The following is a 22,500-nucleotide window of genomic DNA, read 5'->3' as shown; positions in this document are numbered from 1 at the left end:
CATACTCCAATTCCCCCATAAGCTAAGCAGCCGCAAGAAGCACATGTACTGAAGCTCACATGCATGCTCTTAGCTGGAAGACGATTGCTTCTCAATGAATCCCCGTGCAGCCAAAACTTGCCCTCCCCCTCGCCACCATCGCGACGGCACGGCAGCAAACATTCTCGAGGGTGTGTGGCCACGAAAAGTTAAACCCCACTCACTAAAAGCGCGCATCACCACAACTTCGCTTTTCCTTGTTTGCGCAGACACGTTCGTGTAGTTGTTTTTTGCTTCTCTGCTTCTCTTTCCTGTGTGTGTGTGTGCGTGTGTGTGTGTGCGAGTATGCGTGAGTTCAAGGACTGCCCTACAGGGAAGACTCGAGCGCCCACCCCCCGCGAAAGGATTGTTGTGTCGAATTTCGCACTGCCTCTTGCACAGACGCAGCCTGTTTCTCTTCCACATACGTTGACCTTGTGTGTGCTGCGCTTTCTGTCGATGCGCGCATAGGGGCGTTTCTTTCTTTTTTTTTTTGCTCTTGCTGTCCCTCAAGTTGCCCACTCTGCCATACAACATGAAGTCGACTCTACTGTAGCCGACCTGTCACAGGCCCCATCGCGTGGTGCAGCGCAGCTGTAGACACGTGGTACAGCAATGCCGACTCAGCCACCTGAGCACGGCCCCTGGCTCGAACGTTACCCACCCGCTGCGCAGGTCGCCTCGCAGCCGCTCACAGTATGCCGGCCGCCACGTGCTGCATCTCCCTCGCGGTGGCACTCAGGCTCCCCACCAGTAGGCTGTGTGTGGGCCGGGTGAGATGCGTTCGAGTCGCGTCGACACCCTGCTCATGGTGTGGATTCGTACAAGCGTGTTCGCTGCCGCAGGTCGCTCCGACGCAGTGCCATCCAGGATCTGACTGCCGGCATCAGTAGCAATGCATCGCACTGACTTCGCCACGTCGTAGGTGCTTGACCCCATCAGCGCCGGAGGTGGCTCGGCATTGGCAGGGGTAAGGGGGAGGGGGCTGCTAGGCGTTCCGCACAAACACATAGAGTGGAGGGGGTGCTGGATCCAGAGATGCACCACGAACTGTGAGGCGTCCCCCCGTCATCAGGTTGTTTGGGGCGGCTCAGGTGGCAAAAGACGGAGGTGGCCTACCCTCCCCTTTCTTGATGTTTTCTCATACATACGCCGTACCCAGTGAGCCGCGGCGACAAGGCGGCGCCAAAAGCCTCACTCACAACACAGCAGCGGCAGCAGAGAGACACAGAGGGAGGGGGTGAGCAGAGACGCAGGTAGACAAGTGCACTGAGGGAAAGGAGACGAAAAGAGAAGTGGAAGGAGAGAAAGAGAGACACCGTCATCAGAGGTGAAGAAACGACGCACGCGCACACACACACACACACAGACACATACATATGTATAAAAAAGGGGGAGGGTGGCAGCCCAAGAAAACAACGGCAAAAGGAAACGCGAGGAAGCAGCAACCGAGAAGGGCGTGAGGCCACCAGCGGCGATGCCTCCTTTTCCGAGAGGAAAAAAAAGAGGCGGGCAAGAAAAGAAAACAATACAAAACATGATTGGAGTGCGTGGCTCATTGGTTGATAGGGTGTGCGGCGCTGCTTGGGGGAAGGGAAGGGGGGAGGGAAGGGGGGAAAGAGGGAAAGAGGGAAGGAAAGAGGGAGACGGTGAAGCACAGACGTTTGATGGAGGAAAAGGAGGGCGGTTGGGGGCGAGCACAGGAAGGAGAGAAAAGAGAGAATAAGCTCTGAAGCGAGTGGGGGAGACAGCAAGAACAGGAGCTCACGTATAGGCGAAGGCGGAGAGGAGAGCGGGCCAAGAAAAGGGTATGGCGATGGATCGCTTGCCGCACCCCCCATCCCACTCCTCAGCAATGCGCTTACCACCGCGCTGCTGTGAAGCACTCTCTGTCTCTGCCTCGTGTAGCAGGTGATTAGACGTGGCCCTCAAGTCCGAACTCCTTCACAAACGGCTCCAATTGCTCGTTGTATGTCAGCTGCACCAAGTCATCGCGGTCCATGAGGTTCAGCGTCATACGCAGAAGGTCCCACATGTTGCGTGTCGCCATGATGGAACCCTCGCCGCTGGGCTTCGTGCCGCCCTGCTGCGACGCGATCGCCTTGACAATTTGGCGGGCGGCCATGTTGTACTGCGACATGTTGCTGTACGCCACTGCCATGTTGTACATGGCCCGTACATAGCCTGGGTTGATGTCCAGAGCGCGATTGTACGCCTCCAGTGCCTGGTCAGGGTGGCCGCCGTTTGCCAGGGTGGCGCCGAGCTTGTTCCACATCTTGGGGTCATCGGGGTGCAGCGCGACCGCCTTGCGGAAGCACTCGGCAGCCTCGTCGAACTCATGTGCCACATTGTGCAGCACGCCGAGATTCGTGAAAAGCTGCGAGTCGCTCGGGTTCATCTCGATGGCGGCTTCATAGAGGGTACGGGCCTCCCGCATGCGGGACGGATCGGCAAAGAAGAACGTTTCCTGCACGTCGAGCTCCGCGTTAGGCGGGATAGACACGGAGGCGAGCTGCTCATACTCGGGATGATTTACGAGCCACGCCTTCAGCGAGTCCATGGCGGCGTCGGCGTTGCGCTCGTTCGTGTGCGACACGCTCAGCGCGGCGTGAACCTCGAGGTTGCGGGGGTTCAGTTTGCGGGCGTTGTTGAGCGCAATGATGGCCAGCCCGTCCTTCTCGTTCTCCGCCTGCGTTGTTCCAAGAATCTGCCATGCCTTCTCATTACTGCTGTCCTTATGGCAAACCGCCTCAAAAGCAAGAGCGGCCTCGGCAAGGTTGCCAAGCTGGAGCATCTCCATCCCCTCATCGAACGGAAAGTCGTGGAACATGTACGGGTTGTTAGGCTCGAAGGGGTAGTCGGTGCTGTTCGTCACCTTCTGCAGGCGTTCCTGCATCTCCGCATACTCCTGCGCCCAGTCCTCGACGTCGTTCGCGGCCATATCCATCTCCTTGACGTACGCGTCCGGGTCCCCGTTCTCCGGAGACGTCATCGCGCTCGCCGGTGGAGGCGACTGAAAGACGCTCTCTGGCATGTGTAGCCCCTCCATCTCGGCCCAGTGACGAAGGTACTCCGCATCCTCTGGCACCCCGACCTCGGGGCCGGGGCCCTGCACCAGCTCGCCCTTCTCCTCGTCAATCAGTACCTCCTTATTCTTGACCTGGTCCATGAACTTGTAGAATTCGCTATCCTTTATCCGCTCCTCCACCGTCTTGTCCTCCATCCCTGGTGCACTGAAGGTCTGCACCTGCGAGTAGTCGGTGCTCCATTGTTGCTGGCTGAGCTGGTCCGCCCACGCCGAGTCCTGCGCCGCTGGTGCTAGGTTGGCAAGCGGCTGCTGCTGCTTGGGCTGCAGCGCGGACAGGTTGGGCAACGGCTGATACTGCGTGCGTGGCATCATCATACCTAAGCCCATGTTAGCCGCCATCATCCCCTGGCTCATCATAGCGGCATTCATCATCGATGCTTGCTGCTGCTGCGCCATGAATTGCTGTTGCTGCGGCCCAGCCATGCCAAGCATCTGTCTACTCTGCGCAGCAGCGGCTTGCTGCTGCTGCGAGTTCTGAAATGCCTGCTCCATCTCGTGCTGCTGTCGCATCGCTTGCATCGCCTGTTGCTGCTGAAAATTCTGTGCCCACTGAGCCGCCATCATGGGGTTAGCGCCCGCCACCTGCGCGCCCACCATCAGGGCATCCTGCTCCGACATGGCGCCGCTCATGGGCACGCCACCATGCATCATCGTGGCGTCCTTAGAGAACTGCTGCCCCAGCTGCATCCCAGTGTTGCAGTCCATTGTGGCCGTTTGTTTTGTGTTGAGGGGGGGAACAAACAATATGGAAACAGATAGGGAAGAGTTAGTTGCGCGCTGACTTAGGTGCGTCGGGAACGGAGCGAGCTTCGCAGATACGCAGAGGAGCTACGAACGTAGGGGTGGGTGCGTAGTCTTGTGACGGTTTGGCTCCGCCGTATGTGCGTGTGTGCGCCGGGAGACTGTGCGCGTGCGTATGTGTGTACAAGCACGACGACGATGCTTGGGAGGGAGGGTGTATTTGGGCCATCATCAGGGCGGCGATTCGGCAAAGTTGAGGTGAGAAAACGAAGAGGGACACAAGGATGAGGAGGTTAATGTAGATCATGATGTTGCGAGAGAAGCGTTGGCCTTGTCAGAGCGCCGCGAAGAGGCGCGAGGGAGGAAGGCCGAGCGAAGGCGGTTGTGCTGTCACATTTGCCACGCTCTGCCGTCAGTAGCACGTAGGCACAGAGTCGCTCGAAAGCAGGCCAAAAGCGGTTGATAGATCAGCGGTGCACATGGCTGTCACACAGCTTGCATCAGCATGCCCTCTTAACAACAAAAGAGCGACAGAGAAAAGGGCTCGCGCGCATACCCGCGAGTCCACTGATCAGATGCCTGTGTTCGGAGTAGCTGAAGAAAAGAAAGAGGCAGAGGCAGCACCAAGAGAAGCGCATGACTTCGTCTTTGTCAAGCCTTTTCGTTTCCTCTGCCTTCGTCTTCCGTCCTCTGGGCTCCTCTTCGTCTTGCTGCTGTGATCGCTCAGCCTTTACGCCATTGTTAAAGAGCACACAGCAAGGGGGAGTGAGGTGAGGGGGGTGGAAGCACCAATACAAGGAACGGAAGAGGTATGCGAACCATTACAAAAAAAAAAAAAACAAAGACGACATATACGCCCATGGCGCAGGCGGGCAACGGCAACACGTAGAGAGCCGCAACCGAAGAAAACGCACACAAGCGCTCGAGCAAGCCACCTCCAGCAAAGGAGGAGGGGGGAGAAACGTCGAAGTCATAGAGAGATGCACATAGGCACAGGCAGACAGACAGACAGACCACACGAGCAAACAGCAAAATAAACACCAGAGACGAAAGACCACCCGCGCTCTCGTCGCGTTGCGACGCGAAGCGCCTCCACACTTTCATCTTCCGTCTTATTCGAGGTTATTTCGAGGGGAGCACAACTCCACCGTGACCGTTCATTCGCTGGTGCCCATGCAAAATCAGTACTGGCAAACATGCAGGATGACTTTTTTTTCTTTTTTGGGGGAGGGAGGCAAGAGTAAGACAAAGGCGGAGAGAGAGATACCACACGTAGGAGGCAACGGTCAACTGTGCTGGGAGAAAAAGAAGCGAAAATCAGAAGAACGAAAATGGGAAAAGAAAAAGGGCGGGTGAAGAGACAACCCCACGAATACGAATCTCGTAGCGAGCACACAAGACAAAAGTCATAAATTTCCAAGTGCATGTACTCCCTCCCCACACACACACGCGTCTCGCACAAGTTCTTCGTTCCGCTCTAGCACCTCCATCCTCCGCCTACAATCTCTCCCACTACTCACGACCCGCAGCCCCACGCGTTTCTCACAATCACATATGTAACCGACCCACTCAAGCACCCGCAAGCACACCAGCATGCGCACATGCACCCCCGCATCCCTGTATAGCCCTGCCTATTTGTCATTAGCAGAGTGGCCTAGTACTCCCGGTTATGTGTGTCCGCCAGCTCCTTGAGCCACTGCACCGCCTCCACGAGTGACTTGTTGCCCAGTCTCTTCTCCCCGCGCGCGCGGATGTTGACGGCGGTCGCGTCCTGCTCCTTCTGGCCCACGACAAGGATAAAGTTGTAGCGCGCCTTTTCCGCATTGCGGATCTTCTTGTCCAGCGTGGCGGCACCGTTGTCGACGTCCGCGTGGAAGCCGGCATCGTGCATCGTGTCGCGCACCTGCTGTGAATACTCGTAGTTGGAGGCCGAAACAGGCACCACCATCACTTGGCGGGGGCTCAGCCAGAAGGGCCAGTCGCCGCCAAAGTGCTCGCACAGAATGGCGATCGAGCGCTCCAAGGAACCGAGAATGGCGCGGTGGATCATGACGGGGCGGGCCTGGTTGGCGTCCAGCTCGAGGTCGATGCCAAGGTCACGCACAGCAGCCTCGTACGTGCCGGGCTTCGGTTTGCTCACGCAATCCTCCACGGCCGGCGACGACGCGGTCAGGGCAGGGTCGGCATGCTTCTGCTTCTCCGTTGGGCTCACCGTCGTCTCGTCCTTCTCTGCGGCGGGAAGGGTGTACTTGAGGCCGAAGCGGCTCGGCAGGTTGAAGTCCAACTGGATCGTGGCGCACTGGTGGCGGCGGCGCAGCGCGTCCTCGACGACGATGTCGATCTTGGGGCCGTAGAAGGCGCCGTCCCCAGCGTTCTCGATCCAGCCATCGCCGCCGTTGGTCGGGCCCTTCCACGCGTTCGGGTCCTCGCAGCGCTCCGCCTTCTTCATGAGCGCCTTCATCTTCTTGACCGAGTCCGGCTTGCCGTCGTAGTGAAAGCGCTGGTCCGGGTGCAACGGATCGGGCAGCTCCTCCGGAATGCCGCAGAACCGGTTGAGCGCGGTGCGCAGATACGATTCGGACTGGTCCCAGAGCGCGTCAGAGCCGAGCTTGTTCGCGGGGCGGGTGGAGTGGTAAAAGTAGAACTTGAAGCCCAGCACGCCGTAAACGTCGCTGAGGAACTGCATCTGGCCCTCCATCTCATCTGTGATCTGGTCCATGCGGCAGAAGATGTGTGCATCGTCCTGCTGGAAGCGGCGCACGCGGGTCAGCCCCGTCAAGGCACCGCTCAGCTCGTTCCGGTGCAGCACGCCAAAGTCGGCGTAGCGAATCGGCAGCTCCTTGTACGAGTGCGGCTGCGACGCGAACATGATGCAGTGGCCCGGGCAGTTCATCGGCTTCAGACCAAAGTCCTCCTTCTCGCACTTGGTGCAGAACATGTTATCGGCGTACTTCTCCCAGTGGCCCGACACCATCCAAAGTTTGGAGGAGTACATGTTCGGCGAGATGACCTCCTGAAAGCCGCAGCGGCGATACTTCTTGCGCAGGAATTCTACGAGAGTGTTGTAGATCCGGGTGCCGTGCGGCAGCCAGAAGGCGCTGCCAGGTGAGACCTCGTGGAAGTTGAAGAGGTTCTGCTGGCGGCCAATTACGCGGTGGTCGCGCTTCGCGGCCTCCTCCTGGATCGTCTTCCACTCCGTCAGCATGGGGTTCTTCGGAAACGAAATGCCGTACACGCGCTGCAGCACCTCGTTCTCGGCCTTGCCCTCAAAGTAAGAGGAGGAGTTCTTGGTCACAGCAAAGGCCTTGACGCGGCCCGTGTCCGGGAGGTGGGGACCACGGCACGGGTCAATCAGCATACCGCACCGGTACACGGTGCACGAGCCTCCGTCCGGCACCTTGCTTGCCAGGATCTTGCTCTTGAACTCCGTGTAGCCGAAGAGTCTCAGGGCGTCCTCCTTCGACACTTCGAGACGCTGGTATGGCATCTTCTGCTTCACCAGCTCCTGCATGGCCGACTCGATCGCCTTGTAGTCGGACTCCGACACCGGGCGATTGGTGAGACCCTCGTAAAAGAAACCGCCCTCCTCCAGCGCCGGGCCGACGGAGAGCTTCGTGTCGAAGATGCGCTCGAGCGCGTAGCCGAGCACGTGCGAGGAGCTGTGCCAGAACACCTCACGCGCATCCTTGTCGTCCCAGTCCAGCAGCTCCAGTTGACAGTCAGCCTCGAACGGCCGCGTCAGGTCCCACAGCGCCTCGTTCACGCGGGCCACAATGACCTTGTCTGGCAGCGAGTTGGACAGGCGCTTTGCGATGTCCAGCGGGCACGTAACCCAGCTCTCGGCGTCCATCACCTTTCCATCCGGGAGGCTCACCTTGATCGGGGCCTTCATCGACTCATAGCGGTTCTGCTGCTGCTGCCATAGCTGCTCGAAGATTTCGACGCGTTGCCTCCAGAAGCCTGGCTCCGCCAGGGTGGCCAGGTCCACGGTTGCCTCCGCCGCCTTCTTCTTGCCAGACATGGTGGCTGAGGTCAAGTTGCACGCAACAGACGAAGAGGAAAAGAAGCTGCGATGCGAGACGCAGAGGAAGCCGCAGCTGAAGCACTCGGCTACGGAGCTACGCAGACCGCTACGGATACTCGCACGCGCACACGGAGAAGCACGGTACGAGAACAGCAAGCGAGAACCACGTCCAAAGCACGTTGCAGATGGCGAGCTGAAGACGCGGAGCTGAGAGATCGAGGCCGTTTTTCGTTTGGGTCAAGACTGCTGAGACACGTACGCGTGCGCGAAGGCACAACCCATCACGGAGCTGCCGCTGCAGATTTTTCTCTCTTTGTTTGTCTTTTGTCTCTTGAAGAAGCGCGCGCACACATACATGCACACAAGAAGACAACCGTATAGGTGCGCGATCGCTTAGCCTGGCCAAAAACAATCGGGATTAAGATCACAACCAACCACGAGAGAAAGTGGAAAAAAGAGAGAAAAGCTGATGAAGGCACCACGTCTGAGGTGAAGAGAGCGCCTATGGGGCTTGCGTGTAGGTGGCAGGCAGTCGCTAATTTACTTTGGTTAGTTCGTTTGTATGCGTGGCTGTTGAAAATGGGGTTACGGTGGCGCTACATGCGGGGCCGAGGACGCACGTTTGTTGAGCGTCAGCATGCGCGCATGTGATGTATATGCAGATGCAGAGATGCACGGGAAGCGTGAGAGTGGAAAAGAACGATGGAGAGGACCAATACGAGAGAGAAAGGGCGCCGCGCATGGAGGTGGGGTAGCCAACCCGCGTGAGCACTGTCTTGGCCGGGGGCTGGACCACCTCGAAGCACCCCTTCTTTTCCCCCTTTTCACTCCGCAAGAGAAGGATGGGAGAAGGGTGTGGAAAGAGACAGAAAAAAAACAACGAGCAAGCGTGACCGGACATGTGTCCATTTGCATAGCCTCTCCTTCGACCATGCGCCTCTACACAGCGACAGTATTGCGTTGTGCCTTGCGCCGTTGTTCGCTTGGCTTACTGCGTCTTATACAGTGAAAAGATGAGCACGTTTGTGCCGTACACATACGCGCACAAGCGGATCTGCTCGCGCTGCGGCAACATGCGCGAAAGCCCCCGTGGACGCCTCCAGAGCAACCGAGCGTACGAGACCAGAGCAGAGACAACTCGAGCGAACAGCAAAGATGAAAAGGGAGCCGATATATGCAGGAGGAGGAACGTCGCACGGATGAGGCCTCTCCTACAGGCTGCCTTGCGCTATCCCCTTTCCCCCGATCGCTTCGCCACCGCCCGCTCCAGCTTGCTCGTTGCTACGCGTCTCGGCGCCTCTTAGCCTTCTTCGTGGGGTCGAGCTCGGACTTCTTCGCCGAATGCGCCTTCGGCTTGGTGGAAGACTTGGCTGCGGCACCACGACCTGTACCGCCGCGAACACGTGAAGCTCCGCTGTCTGTAGCTACGGATGAATTTGACGCATCGCCTTCCGCATCGGCGTCGCTGTGGCTGGCCGCCTCCACTTTCTCGCGAGGGCGCCGCTTCGCCTTTCGCTGCTGCTCCGCCTGCATCACCATCCGCCGATAAGCCTCGTTCATGGACCGCTCCGCCCTGCGCGCCTCCACCTCGGCCGCACGCCGAGCACGCCGCTTCCCTTCCGCCTCCTCCAACAGTGAGTCCCACGTGAACCCGTCCATGAAGCGCACTGTCCACAGCTGACCGTAGCACCGACGCTGCCGCTTCACGTCGATCGGCTGGCCATTCATGCACTGCGCCGCATGTTGCGCATCGCTAGCGGAGGTGAACTCCATCCAGCCCTCCTTGTATTGCAACGGGAGAAGCGGTCCGCCCGGGCGGCGCGCCTTCTTCGGGAAGGGAATGAACTTCATGCGACGAATTTCGCCGTAACGATTGAAGTGCAGCCGGATCTCCTGTGGTCGCATGTCGCGCGGGATGGTATTAAAGTAGAGCACGCCGCGCTGCGACGGCGGAGCGTAGCGCTCCTCTAAAAGGCTCATCTCTCGGCCTCTTGTGTCGCTCCTCCCCGTGTGCACGTGTGTGTGACGACGTAGACGACTAGAGAAGACAGAAAGGCGAAAAAAAGAGTTCAGTCTCGTCCACGGTGGTGTGGGGCGAGGGCGGTGGAATGAGGATGAGCGCGAGGCGTCCGCTCTTCTCTCTCACTCCCCTCGATGTGCGCACCTGAGTGCGCGACTGGGTTCGTGTATGTGGATGTGCGTGTGTGTGTGTGTGTATGTTTCTTGCGTGTGTATGCGCGTGTATGGATCATGCGGGGAGGACGGAGACACGTGGAGGATGTGAAGCGGCAGCGAAACGGATAATGGGGGGAGGGCAGAAAATGGGCAAGCGAAAGCGAGTCGGCAGACGAGCGCCAATGTCTGTGAGACGGCGTCCAGGCCGATCATTCTTTCCGACAAGAAGCATTCACGCGAGTTGAACGCGATTGAAATGAGGGAAAGAGCTGGGAGACCGCCGCAGAGAAAGGCAAAGCACACCTCAAGCAACCCAGCCACACGCACGTGAATACGCAGCTGGGCATCCGTGCACGTGGCGCTGTTTACTTCTAAAATAAGCTCACACAAGTGAAGTCATCAATGCATTCATTAGCTCAGCGGTATACCTTCGCTTCTTCCGCACCCTTCCACACCCCACCTTACATGCTGCCTATGAGTGCGCGTCTTGTATGCATTGCAGCTTGCTCACACATTGCTGCGCCATCTCGAACAGCTCCTGCACAGCTTCTCCGGATCGCGTTTCTTGGTAAAGAGGCAGTACTTGCATGCCTGGCGCGCCTGGGGCAGCCATGCTCTTCTTTTTTTAGTATTATTGCCTGTGCGCCCGCATCACAAGACCTTTCGGTATTGTCTGTTGATTCTCCTGTAGAAAGAATGGGTATGAGCGTGGAAGAAGGAGATGGGCAGTGCGGGTGCATGTGTATCTGAGGATGTGTGTGTTCGCATGTTTGTGTGTGTGTGGCACGGTGGCACCCGTCCGCCGCGACACACACACGCACACTCCTCTTCGGCTGTTCCTTAGGCCTCTCTTCCCCAGTAGCCATTCCGCACCGATCGCGCGGGTGGAGGAGTCAAGAGACAGGCCAGACCGTCCATATGAGCAAACGCGAAGCGAACGCGTCGGGGAACAGAGGGAACGATAAACTGGGGATCATCACCGAAAGGGGCCATAAAAAGGCAAGAAGGAGGGCGGGGAAAAGCGGAGACAAACAGAATGAGGGTGATGGCACGGTCAGTGACAACTGCCACACGCAGAAATGACTAGCAACTAAACAAATAATGAAAAAGGAAAAGAAAGATGGCGCTCAACGTTGAGCGTTTCGCAAAACTACCGGAGGCAACTCACACTGGGAAAAAGGAACCAATAAGAGTCATTGCTGGTAGGCCTACACACACACACACCTATATGCACCACACTCGCAGGAAGAAGAACGAAGTGGGGAGCACATCATAAATCAGTAAAAGGACAAAAAAGCAGAAATGTTGATGCACTCCCACGTAAAAAACAAATGTCTTTGTGTGTGTGTGTGTGTGTGTGTGTGTGTTTTGATAGAATGTCTCCTTCCGTGAAGGAAAGACGAATGCAGGAGCATATCGTGTGACGCGCTCCCATCAATAACAGCAACTCGCAAACCCGAAGACACAGAGAGAGAGAAAGAGATAGAGAGAGCAGGCAAGAAATGAGCAACAGTGACACGACACAGAGACATGAGGAAGGAGAGACAGATAAGAAAAGCGAAGAGCGGAGAGAGAGGAGAGAGACCAGCCACGTGTATGCGCACAAACAAGAACCACGAGCACGCGCCCACCGGCGTCGGCTTGTTGGCACTGCACAGGCACCTTGCACATCAACGCCAGCTGCTGGTGGCCATTCTTGCTCTTCTATCCCTTTTTTCTTCGCCCCGCTGAACACGCGCGCAACACCCCCATTCAGAACACCCGTTCACAGTCCCTTTCGTTCTCTTCCGCACTCTTCGCGCGCCTGCAGTCAGTTCACAGGCTAGAAGCGCAACGAGAAACGGTGTGTGTGTGTATGTGTGTGTGTGCGTGCGTGAGATAGAAAATAGAGTCAGCAGCGAAAGCACGAGCAAGAGGAGAGAGGCAAAACAAATAAAAAAAAGAACATACAGAGAGAGAAATCAACGGCAAAGCAATCACAAGGATGTGCATGTCCGAGAGAGAGAGAGACAGCATTGGAAAGGGAGAAGCAGGTAACAGTATGGGAAGGTCAGAAGAGCCCCAACACACGCGGAGAGCGAGAGACAGCCGCAAGAGTCGTGTTCGACACGTCGAGGGATCGGTGAGGCCACAAGTCTATCAGAGTCACCTTTTTCGTATGTCACCCGTGCGAGCACGTTGCTGCGCGCACCCACAATGAAAATAAGCGGAAGGCGAACGCACACACGTAAGCGCGTTCCCTGGCTGTGCTCTCTTTGGCGTCTCGTCCTCCTCCCCACTCCCCTTCCGCACGCTGGGCGCAGAATGGCAACTAGCATGTGTACTCGCTTGGCAAGCTAGTCGGCGAAGTCGGCGGGGGCCGCGACGGCGGCTCCGAGCTCTTGTATGTGTCCGGCTTGCAGGAATGCGGCCGCGAGCGTGGCACCGGTGGCGCCGTCGCGTTTGACACGGTCGGTGACTCCAGGCACGACTTGACAAGGTCATCAGACGATCTCGTGCGCGGTTTAGCCGGGTCCGCGAGAAGCGGACGGGAAGGCAGGTGTGAAAAGTTCGAAGCATCTGCCCAGCGGCCGCCGCTGCTGGGGCCTGCTGATGCTAATGCAGAAGTGCTGCTACCACTGTCACTGGGACTGTGTGTCGTCTGATTGCGCTTCATGCGCTTGTTCAGCTCCCCGCTGAGCAGCTCGCCGAGCTGGAGGTGTGCTACGGGCAAGGGAGTGATGTCGTCGTAATGCACCGGGGAGAGGTAGGCGAGAAACAGCGACACACCTTCATAACTGGTCAAAGTCTGCGCCATGTTGTTCGTCCTCGCATCCTCGTCGCTGCGAACCGTGCGCGTGCGCCCTAGCTGGTCGTGCTGGAACACAATGTGCCAGCGCTCCTGGTCGCTCGTGATGACGTGGATGTTAACCCGAAAGCAACGGGCGGCAGCGTTGAGGCATAGCTCATCACCCCAGGTTCCCTGCTCCTTCATCGCTGTCAGGTACTTCTTCCACTCCGCCGGGCCGTCGAAGAGGATGGCGTAGTCTTCCGAGTGCTCGCTCATGTACGCGGTAGCGAGGGAGCGGACGAGGTAATGCAGCCGTGGCTGCCCAAAGAGCTGGTTCGCCAGAGCCCGGAAGAGGCAGTTGCCGTCCGTCTTCTGCAGGTTGCGGGAAATGTGCAGCCGGTTCAGGCGGGAAAGCAGCCGTTTTTCATTGTTTTCGATTTGCTTCTGCCGCTCCAGCTCCTCCAGCGTATGGGCGTCGTTAACGCCAAAGACGATTTGGTCGTCGGCTTTCGCCGCGGCAGCACCGCCTGCTGCAGCCCGTGAGCCACCGCGGTTGTGGTCATGGTCCTTGCTGCCGCTCTTGCGCCGCTGCGCCGCACTCTGCTGCGCCGTCACCATACCCGCATACCTGGTCTCCTTGTCGATCTTTGCCTGGCCAACCAAGATGTCATCCGGGGTGTTGTACGCGCCGCAGGTGGGACAGTAGCGCAAGCCATCCTCGCCGCGCGCCATGTGGTGCAGTGCCGTGCACTGCGAGCATGCCCAGTAGCGCGGCTGGCGGCACGACGTGCAACGGTCACCGTCGAGGGTGTTAAGCCCGCCGCACTCGCGGCAGTTCCAGATGCAATGCGGCTCGCCGGTCTTGCACCTGCTGGCGGGGTTCTCCTCGGACAACGGTGTGCCTATCATGCCGAGGGAGCAGCGAGCCTTGCAGACGGGGCAGGTGACCTCGCCAGGATTGACGAACCCGCACGCCTCGCACTCGCGCGCGACGGCCGCGTTCAGGAAGGTACACAGGGGGCAATTCCAAAAGGATTTAACGCTCTTCGCGGAGCTGGCGGCACCACCACTGCGAGGGCGCCGCGTGGCCGACAGTAGGCGCTGCTCCTCCTCCTCCCGCCGCAGCCGCATCATGGACGAGCTCATTACGAACGATGCCTGCTGTGGCTCAATTACCTCACCGTACATGCTGGCGAGTAGCTCATCAGTTGGAGACGACACGGACCCCGCCCTTTCGTTTTCAATGCTGCCGATCAGCTTCAAGAATCTCGCGTCACTCGCGCGTCTGGCAGGTGTGTTGATGATGGGGAGGAGCAGCGACAAGTACGAGGCCCGGAAGCACGTAAAGCAGAGGTGGATGCCTCCTTGTAAACGGAAGCGCAAGGGACTTGTTCGGTTGCAGAGCCAACACAGTCGCAGTGCCGCAGACTTGAGCTGCCTATCTCCGGTAGCGCCGTGTCCATCAACATGCTTGCTGCTAGTTCCGGCCGCTGAAGCCGCAGACGATGAAGACGCGTCAGCACCGCCCGCGCCGAGCCGCTCCCGCTCGATCTTCCTGTTCAAGAGATTATCTAGGTACTCCATCCACGCACTGCTGCTGTTCAGGGTAGGCGGGTGAGTAGGTCGAGTGCACGTACAAAGTTCAGCAAAGAAGAACGGCGCAGCGGAGATGCACCACCGGAGCGCTGCTGCTACGTGCCTCTACTACGGTTGCCGGGCTACGAAAACAGCCCCGAAAAACAGCAGAGAAAATGTAGAGTGCAGATATCGCAAGAGCAGATAGAAAAAAAAGGGGTGTTTTGTGGAACGCCACCGCACAGAGACCGACACAGCAGCCAAAACTCAGCAAAACCGATCGCACAAAAACCAAATGCAGTGATGCTGCACAGCTGCACACGCGCATGCGTTGAAGATGCGAAGAAAACCACGCTAAAGCCTCACCCCGTGGAGCTGCACAAGCGAGAGAGATCTTGAGAGAGGAAAGCGGGATGCAGGAAAGGGAAGCTCACGGGAGACAAAAAAAGAGAGACCGGATGAGGGAGCGTTCGCGATGACTAATTTACTGCTCCTCGCTCAGCCACTGAAAGTCGATCGTGGTGGGTGAGGTGAAGGAGTCCGTGGCCGCCTTCACCTTTCTCTTCTTCTTTGCCTACTTCTTTTCCCTTCTTTTGAGAGTTTGTGCTCCGCCAGAGGCCAACTGAACAAACGGCGGCGCTGTCGTGATGCAGAGGCGGTCGTCACAGGCACTTTTCTTTTTGCTCTCCTCGAATCGAGCTGGACCCGCCGGCCCTCAATCCCACGAGCATACACACACACACACACACACAACGCAGTACTTTTTTTTGCCCACCCTTGTGATGGGTCTCCCTCCTCTTCTGCGCCGCGATGTCTGTGAGAATGAAGCTGTAAACGTTGGGGGAGACGAGATCCGAGTAAAGCTCGCACACGGCTCAAGCAGACACGTGCGTATTACAGCAGTTACTGAGGCGCGAAGGAAAAAAAAGCGGGTGCGCGTTATGAAGGGCTCTACCAAGGAGGGCAAGAGAAGCAACAAAGCCACTTGACGAGGTGCGGGGGTACTCGTACAATGCAAATTGGGTGTATGTGCGTCTGCTTCTGCTCCGCCTCTCGGTATGTGTGCTGCAGTGCTGCTTGTCGAAGAGAGCGCGTGGGTGTGCACGAGCGCGAGGAATCACCAAACGTAAAGCAAAAAGACAAGAAAAGCAATGCGAAGAAAATAGGCGCGAACCACTCCTGAAGAAGGACGAGATCAAGCAAAAGCGCGAAAAAAAAAAACGGAAAGCAGCAACAAGGCCTACACCATACAGAAATATATGGGGAGGGAGAGTTATATATATATATTTATATATATATATACATTCATATATGTATATAAAGATTTATATATATATATATATAGGTGTGTGTGTGTGTGTCAAGAAAGAGGCAAACACACACACACACACACAACAACAACAACAACAACAGCAACAACAGCAAAAAAAAAAGAGACCGGCACGCAACAGGGAAATAAGAAGGAAGGAGAGGGGGCAAAGAGATGCGTGCACGCTCACGACCTAATCAAAGACACACGCACGCCAAACGAACGGAGTGAACGACCGAGCTACAGCGCACTCGCCCACACGCGCACACAAAGGCCAATGAGGCAACGGACGGAGAAGTGGGCGGGTCTGCGAACGACGCGGAAGAGCGGGAAGATGGAGATGTGAAACGAAGAGAGGGTCTAGATAATGACTCAGGATTCCGCTACACGTGGTTGTTGGTGTACCCCGCAGGTTTGTGGTAACATGTGAATGCGCGTATGGACGCACATGGTGTGCATGCGATGACGCGAGTCGCCGCAAGACAAGCAAAGGGGAAAAGAGGGACGGTAACGATTTGCATGTTTTTTTTTTAATTTGCAATGGTAATGCGCCGTGAGAGGGATTGAAGCATTCGCGTATCTGCCGTGTTCGCTTCGCCTCTCGGGCAGAGCGACTAGGAGAGCAAGAAGGAACAGCGTGAAGACGCGCACACATGACTATCCCGGCCGCACTAGGGGCTGCCCGGTTCTTCGCGCAAAAAGGTAAGCGGCACTTTTTCCCTTCCAACGCTAGGTTGCTGTGCAGTCCTTGCAGCTGCTACAGTGCAGGGTCGTACCTGGGGAGGAGAAATGACGGGAAAAGAGGGCGTGCCGAAGGGTAAGTTGCGGAAGGAAGAGGGGAGCAGCGAAGACGTCCGCACAAAGTCTCTGTCTCTGTGTATGCGGCAAACTTCTCCCTCTCCGCCCCTCCCCGTCACCGCCGATGCGCAGGTCAGGCGCCGGTCCCTTCCTCGGCTGGCCTTCTCTTCTCCACGAGTTGCTCCGGTGCCCACCAGTGTCTGAGTGTGTGTGTGTCTCCCTTCTCTTTTTGTTGCTGTTGTTTTAAGCCCGTCGGTTTGCCTTTCTTAGTAACAGTTGCTGAGATAAGGAACAAAGATGTGCGTGTGCCTCTTCCTCTTCATGATGCGCATGTGGGGTGTCCTACAGATGATCTGGCGGAGATGACAAAAGAAGAATCAGAGACAGAAAACCAACATAGACTAAAACTGCTACAGTATCGTGTTTGCATATTTGTGTGTGTATGCGCGCGCGTGTACCGGTTTGGGCGTTTGTGCAGTTGCGTATCAGCGGCGGGAATCATACACGCATCAGACACGCATCATACACACACCCTCCTAAGTAGTTAAGAACTATCAAGAAACAAGCGGGAAAAACAAATAAGGAGAACAGAAAGATCACAGAAAGCAACCCTGCAAGGGGAATAACGACATATCAAGGCAGTGGCACACACACACATATATGTGCACGTCTCTTTGCTTCGTCGCTTGCGTCACCTCGTCCATCCCTTTCTCTCCCTGTCCTCGAATTTTTCCCCTTTCATCAGTCAAACATGAGACGCCAGCTCCGACAGACGATCCGTGCACGCACGCATACACACACACACACAGAGGCGCGCACACGGGTATGCGTGAGTGTGAGCGTGTGTCCATGGGAAGGTGTATGTGCTCCTACAACCTTAGAGAAACCCAGAGAGAAGGGAAGACACACAGACGCGAAAGAGGTCAGCGCATAACAGGGGGCGGGCCATGAAGTGCGGCAACGCGGAACAGAAAAATGCAGAGCAGAGAGACGGTTAGCCTCTGCGCGAATCGAGTGCCGTAACTTGTACTGTGCGCCGTGCGTATGCGCGTGGCATTGGCGCTCTTCCACACAGACACCCTTCCGCCTGTAATCGAGCCGTACCCCTTTCTCTGCATGCCCCTCCCCCTCATCCTTTTCGCCCTCTCAATGGCATCCAGTCGCCACGCTCTAATACCAGTACTTGTACGACCAGTGCTGCGTCCAATCGTAGTTGGGAATGGACGAGATGTAGCCGAGATAGCTGTACACGGGCTTGCGGCCGTAGAAGTAGTGCTGGAGAACCTCCTGGACGTTGCTAGCGGTGGTGTCGTCGATGCGGTCGTACATCTCCGTCAGCGGCACGCGGCGACCGTAGTGCAGCACCTGGCGACCAATATCCTTGGCGGAGTTGGCGCTACCGTCCATGTTGAAAAGCAGCTGCGCCTTCATGTTCACCTTCGCCTGCGCGAGCTCGTTGTCGTGCAGCATCTTCTGCGCAATACGGCACCACTCGGCGATCGTGTACTGCAGCACCTCCACAATCACACCACCGTCGCCCGGGCCACCCATCGCCTGGCGGCCCACCACATACATGCCGCACAGGCCGACGTCCTTGTAGCTGTGTAGGAATGGGTTCGCGGTCTCGATGGACTTCTCGTTGAAGTGAGTGTTGGTCGGGGTGGAGTGGTCGAGCGAGGAGAAGGTCTTCAGCACGCGATGCATGGCGTGCTGGCCGAGCTCGTGCTGGGAACGGTGGAAGGAGCCCGGAATCTCGCACGCGAGGGCGAGCGGGACGTTGTCCTCACACGCGGCGCCGCAGGTCTCGAAGCCCCAGGCCACGTTCACCGTTTTGTAGCGCAGGTTCCACAGGCGGTACTCACCACCGACGTAGCGGGACTCTGGAATCACGGTGGCGGCCTTCTCAGGAGCCCTGGGGAGGTCACCAAAGTAGCTCTTGGCGGCCTTCTCCAGGACGGTGTGGTCGACGCCACCGCTGCCAACAACGACGACGCGGTTGCCGGCGAGGGTGCTGGCGCGGTAGTTGCGCATCTGCTCGGCCGTCACCTTCTTTACGCCTTCCTCCGTACCGTAGAGCGGAGTACCCACACCGTACGGGGTGCTGTCGAAAGCGCAGCGGTGCAAGTTGTCCATGACCAGATCGTCGGGGCGCTCCTCGAACAGGTGCTGATCCTGGTGCACCATGGCGCGTGCCTTCACGATGTCGGCATCCTCCATGCGAGCGTTGCGCACCACGTCAGCCAGCAGACCGATAGCACGGTCAGTGTTCTCCTTGGTGACCTTCATGTACAGGTAGGTCTGCTCACGGCCCACGCTCACCTCCAGCTGGCCGCCAAGCTCCTCGACAGCCTTCGCGATCTGCTCGCGTGACTGGTTCGTCGTGCCAAGGAAGCCGCACTTCTCCAGCACGCGGGCCGTGCCGGCGTAGGCAATCGGCTCGTAGCGGGACCCGGCGTCCATCCACACGCCGACGGTCGCGAGCTTAGAAAGCGGGTTCTCCTCGCACGCAACGCGCACGCCGTTGCCGAGCGTCGACACATTGGTGGGCGGGATCTTGCTGAGGACTTCGCGGAACGCAGCCGAAGTCGCGTGGTTCGACGCCGGACGGGCGCGCTGCACCAGGGTGGAAAAGCTAACCGACATCACTGGTCGAGTCCTTAGAGAACTGTGTGTGTGTGTGTGTTGCGTGTCCCCTAAGAACAACAGCAAAGACAAAGACGCGTCCTTCGCTAGCTTGACTACTGCATTGGCATAGCCGGAGTCATTATCGGCGGCGAGGTGCGTAGACGGTGATGGTGAGGATCGATGGCCGTGCGTGAAGACAAGAAGAAGGGCATGGAGAGAAGAAAGAGCATGGTTGGAAGAGCAAGAAAGCTCACATCCCGGGCCGGTGCCAGCCACTCCTTTGATCGAAACAGGGCAGCATCAGCCGCCCGTGAGAGCCATGCACTCCTAGCAGACAAGCTCGGCGCAGAGAGTGGAAGCCAGGAGCTGACCAAGAAACTGCACCGCACATGTTGAGAGTAGTCAGCACGCGCACACAGATACACATATGTACACCTACGCGAGCGCAATGCAGTGCGATACCTGACGAAGAAAGGGAACTAATCACTTCGTGTGTCTCAAATTGTACACACACACACAAGCACATGCTTCAGCAATTTATGTGTGCTCACGGAGCCTGAACCACGAAAATAGGGCTGAGTAGCGGGGATCCTCTGCCCCGCAACCCCTCCCCTTCGCCTTTTCTCTGCATCTCTCTGCCTCCTCGCTCGCTGATGCCGTGCTTCAACGCAAGCGCACTGCTGCCGGGAGATCGGCGCCCGCGAAAAAAAAAAGCTGAAGAAGCGTGTATGTGTACTCGTACACGTGTGTGTGTGTGTGTGTGTGTGTCGAGGGAGGGGGAGGGACAGATAAAGGTGACGAATGGGGAAGGGATCTTTTATTCAAAAATCGAAAGAGGGCCAAGGAGAGAGAGCCCAAAACGAAGTGCGTGAGGCGGGTATGAGATGCATACAGTGCGACGGAAAGAAACGGCGGAGAAACGACGGAAGTGGCGAGCAAAACGGCAGTACAACGAGTCACAGCCAGCCCCGATGCTGTGATGAAGAGAAAATGTGGAGAAATGAAACCGTGCTTCGCTCCGCATTGCTGCGCTACTGCCTGTTTGGTGCGCGCTTTCGCCCTCCCTTGTTGTCATGTGCATCCCACTTTTGCCCTATTTGCCACCCGGAATCTTCTCGATGCCAACCATCGTCCGGAAGAGCACGCCGACGTGCGATAAGTCGCAGAACGGGCTGTTGTCCGTGTGCTTGCAGCGGCACAGTAAGTACTTCTTGGAGGTGTCCACCGTGAACTCCTTCGGCTTCAGGTCTGTCTTGTGCTCCTCATTGTACGCACGGTGGGCGCCGTCGCAGAAGGGCTGCGTCTTGCTCAGCCCACACGAACACCAGTAGTACTTCGTACCAGCCTCCAGCGTCACCATGCAGGGGGTCCGGTTCGGCAGGTGTACGATGCGCCGAGGGTTCGTGGGGTCCACCTTCGTCTTCCACGAGGCGGCTAAGAGACGGCAGCGCTGCATCCTAGGGAAAGCGAGGATGGTCTCGTGTATGAACCGCAGTGCGAGCGTGTCTGCGCTTGCAAATCGAGTTGCCCTCCGCACAAGAAAGGGGCGCACTGCAGCGTGAGGAAAGAGGGAGTAGAGATGCGATACAGCCAGCAAAGCAGCACTGGTCTCTGCAATCTTGTGTGTGTGTGTGTGTGTGCACAAGCAAGTGTATATTATTGTGGGGGAGAAGGGAGAGGGTGGCACACGCGAGAAAAAGGAGGCAGAGAAGAGGAGGGTATCATGTGAGCAGTGCACAGGGGCAATCACAGCTGAAGAGGCGGCGGCGAATGGCGTTCCAGGTGAAGCCGACGAGCGTGAGTTCGAGGGGTTGCGCAGAGGGAGGAGACGCACATGCGCGGGAGTTGTGTAGTGCTGTTCCCCGAATGGCTCGCACGAAAGTCCTGCCGGCCATCCGGCTAACAAGACAATAGCCACACCACCGCCATACTTCGCATATTTAAACAAATACGTCATGTGTCACCGTGTGGAGTCGAGCCAACAAGAGAGAACAGCTGTGAGAAAGCGAGATCACGCAACGAGAGCAACGCTGAGTAACTCAAAGGCAAACGAAGGAGAGAGAACCACACGCACGCACACAGGAAAGAGTGGTTAGCAGGCGAAGAGAGTGCACACGCAAACGACACCGATGAAAGTAAAGTACAACGGGGGTGAGAAAAGTAGTAAATGCGGAAGGGCACCATGGAGAAAAGACGCGCACGAAGGCGGAAGAAGGGGCAACATGCACTTGGCTTTAACGAAAAGGAAATCGATAAAGTGTCATGAAGTCTGTCGTGTACCCTTCGTCTATTCAACATCAGAGACGCGCGCGGACATCGACGAATCACGGAGGGAAGAGGGGAAGTGCGCCTTGGGAGGGAAAAAAAAGGGCACAGCACTAACGAGCGGGGGGTTCAAGGAGACAGGCAAGCAGGGAAAGGAGGAGGAAGAGGAGGCAAGACCGTGAGGAGTCAAAAAGAGGGTTGGAGCAAGAAGAGTGACGAAGTGAAACGACATGCAACAGCAAAAAAAAAAGCACACACACACACACACCATCCACATCACCGACTCCTGCACACGAAAAGATTACACGGCAGCCACTAAGAGAGGCAGGAGGACGAGAGGACGCTAGACAAACAGAGAAGATGGGAAAAGAGCAGATTCACAACGCAAACATCCATGCACACACATGCAGCTTTCACGGAGGGAACAAAAGGAGAGAAGGCAGTGGACAAGAACTAAGGCTCGCGTCTCATTATCGGGGGTGATGGGGGACAAACTAAGAGCAGCTGTACGGCATTGGTATATTGAACTATGTTCGCAAATGCGTTTGCAAGTTGCTGTCGGTTTCTTCTCTTCGCCAGCAAAAAAGAGTGACGCAACAACAGTGCGGACACGCCACGCAGATCCGCGGAGAAAAGGAGTCCGAGGAGTGCACGCGTGTTATACGCACGCGTGTACTCATACTCCCCTCCCCCACCTCTCCGCCTTCCCCAGGATCATCTTCAAATCTGGCCCACACAGACAAGATTACCTCCCTCAGTCACAGTATCCTATGTACCACTATCACACACTTCACCAACGATGCTTACGCAGAAAACTGCGTGCGCACTTTTTTTTTCCGTGCTCAATCTCTAAATAGCCCACATGATGCCGGCAGCCTCAGTGCGTGGCATCTCAGGGTCGAGTGCCCACTCTTTGTGGGGAAGTCAGGAGCCTGCAGCCTGGTCCACGGCGCCGCTGGCGGACTCTTGGTGTCGGCACACAGGTCTGAGCCGGCACCGTGCTGAAGAGACTCGCGGCCACGATCACGTCTGTGCCCGCTCACTACGCATCGTTTTGATTATTCGACAAATATTGAAACACCCACTCCCGTCAAAGGCGTGCGGGCTCCGGA

At 57.2% G+C, this 22,500-nt stretch overlaps 6 protein-coding genes across 6 annotated transcripts; all 6 read right to left on the bottom strand.

Annotated features, from left to right (window-relative positions):
• Positions 1-1,933: 1,933 nt before the first annotated feature.
• On the bottom strand, positions 1,934-3,811 carry LDBPK_351430 (peroxisome targeting signal 1 receptor, putative; the record flags this gene model as incomplete). The annotated part of the gene is made up of 1 exon (XM_003864680.1): positions 1,934-3,811. One exon carries the CDS (start codon positions 3,809-3,811, stop codon positions 1,934-1,936), a length of 1,878 nt encoding a protein of 625 aa, XP_003864728.1.
• Positions 3,812-5,501: 1,690 nt separating this feature from the next.
• LDBPK_351420 (threonyl-tRNA synthetase, putative) lies at positions 5,502-7,868 on the bottom strand (the record flags this gene model as incomplete). The annotated part of the gene is made up of 1 exon (XM_003864679.1): positions 5,502-7,868. One exon carries the CDS (start codon positions 7,866-7,868, stop codon positions 5,502-5,504), a length of 2,367 nt encoding a protein of 788 aa, XP_003864727.1.
• A 1,284-nt stretch (positions 7,869-9,152) lies between these two features.
• LDBPK_351410 (hypothetical protein, conserved) lies at positions 9,153-9,851 on the bottom strand (the record flags this gene model as incomplete). The annotated part of the gene is made up of 1 exon (XM_003864678.1): positions 9,153-9,851. The coding sequence occupies one exon, from the start codon at positions 9,849-9,851 to the stop codon at positions 9,153-9,155; it is 699 nt and encodes a 232-aa protein (XP_003864726.1).
• Positions 9,852-12,357: 2,506 nt separating this feature from the next.
• On the bottom strand, positions 12,358-14,400 carry LDBPK_351400 (hypothetical protein, conserved; the record flags this gene model as incomplete). Its single annotated transcript, XM_003864677.1, has 1 exon — positions 12,358-14,400. One exon carries the CDS (start codon positions 14,398-14,400, stop codon positions 12,358-12,360), a length of 2,043 nt encoding a protein of 680 aa, XP_003864725.1.
• Positions 14,401-17,668: 3,268 nt separating this feature from the next.
• LDBPK_351390 (mitochondrial processing peptidase, beta subunit, putative) lies at positions 17,669-19,141 on the bottom strand (the record flags this gene model as incomplete). Its single annotated transcript, XM_003864676.1, has 1 exon — positions 17,669-19,141. One exon carries the CDS (start codon positions 19,139-19,141, stop codon positions 17,669-17,671), a length of 1,473 nt encoding a protein of 490 aa, XP_003864724.1.
• Positions 19,142-20,216: 1,075 nt separating this feature from the next.
• LDBPK_351380 (hypothetical protein, unknown function) lies at positions 20,217-20,579 on the bottom strand (the record flags this gene model as incomplete). The annotated part of the gene is made up of 1 exon (XM_003864675.1): positions 20,217-20,579. One exon carries the CDS (start codon positions 20,577-20,579, stop codon positions 20,217-20,219), a length of 363 nt encoding a protein of 120 aa, XP_003864723.1.
• Positions 20,580-22,500: the final 1,921 nt, after the last annotated feature.

Source organism: Leishmania donovani, chromosome 35 (genome assembly GCF_000227135.1).
Source record: "Leishmania donovani BPK282A1 complete genome, chromosome 35".
In the NCBI taxonomy this organism is placed as follows: Eukaryota; Euglenozoa; class Kinetoplastea; order Trypanosomatida; family Trypanosomatidae; genus Leishmania; species Leishmania donovani.
This window is presented reverse-complemented; position numbering and strand designations above follow the sequence as displayed.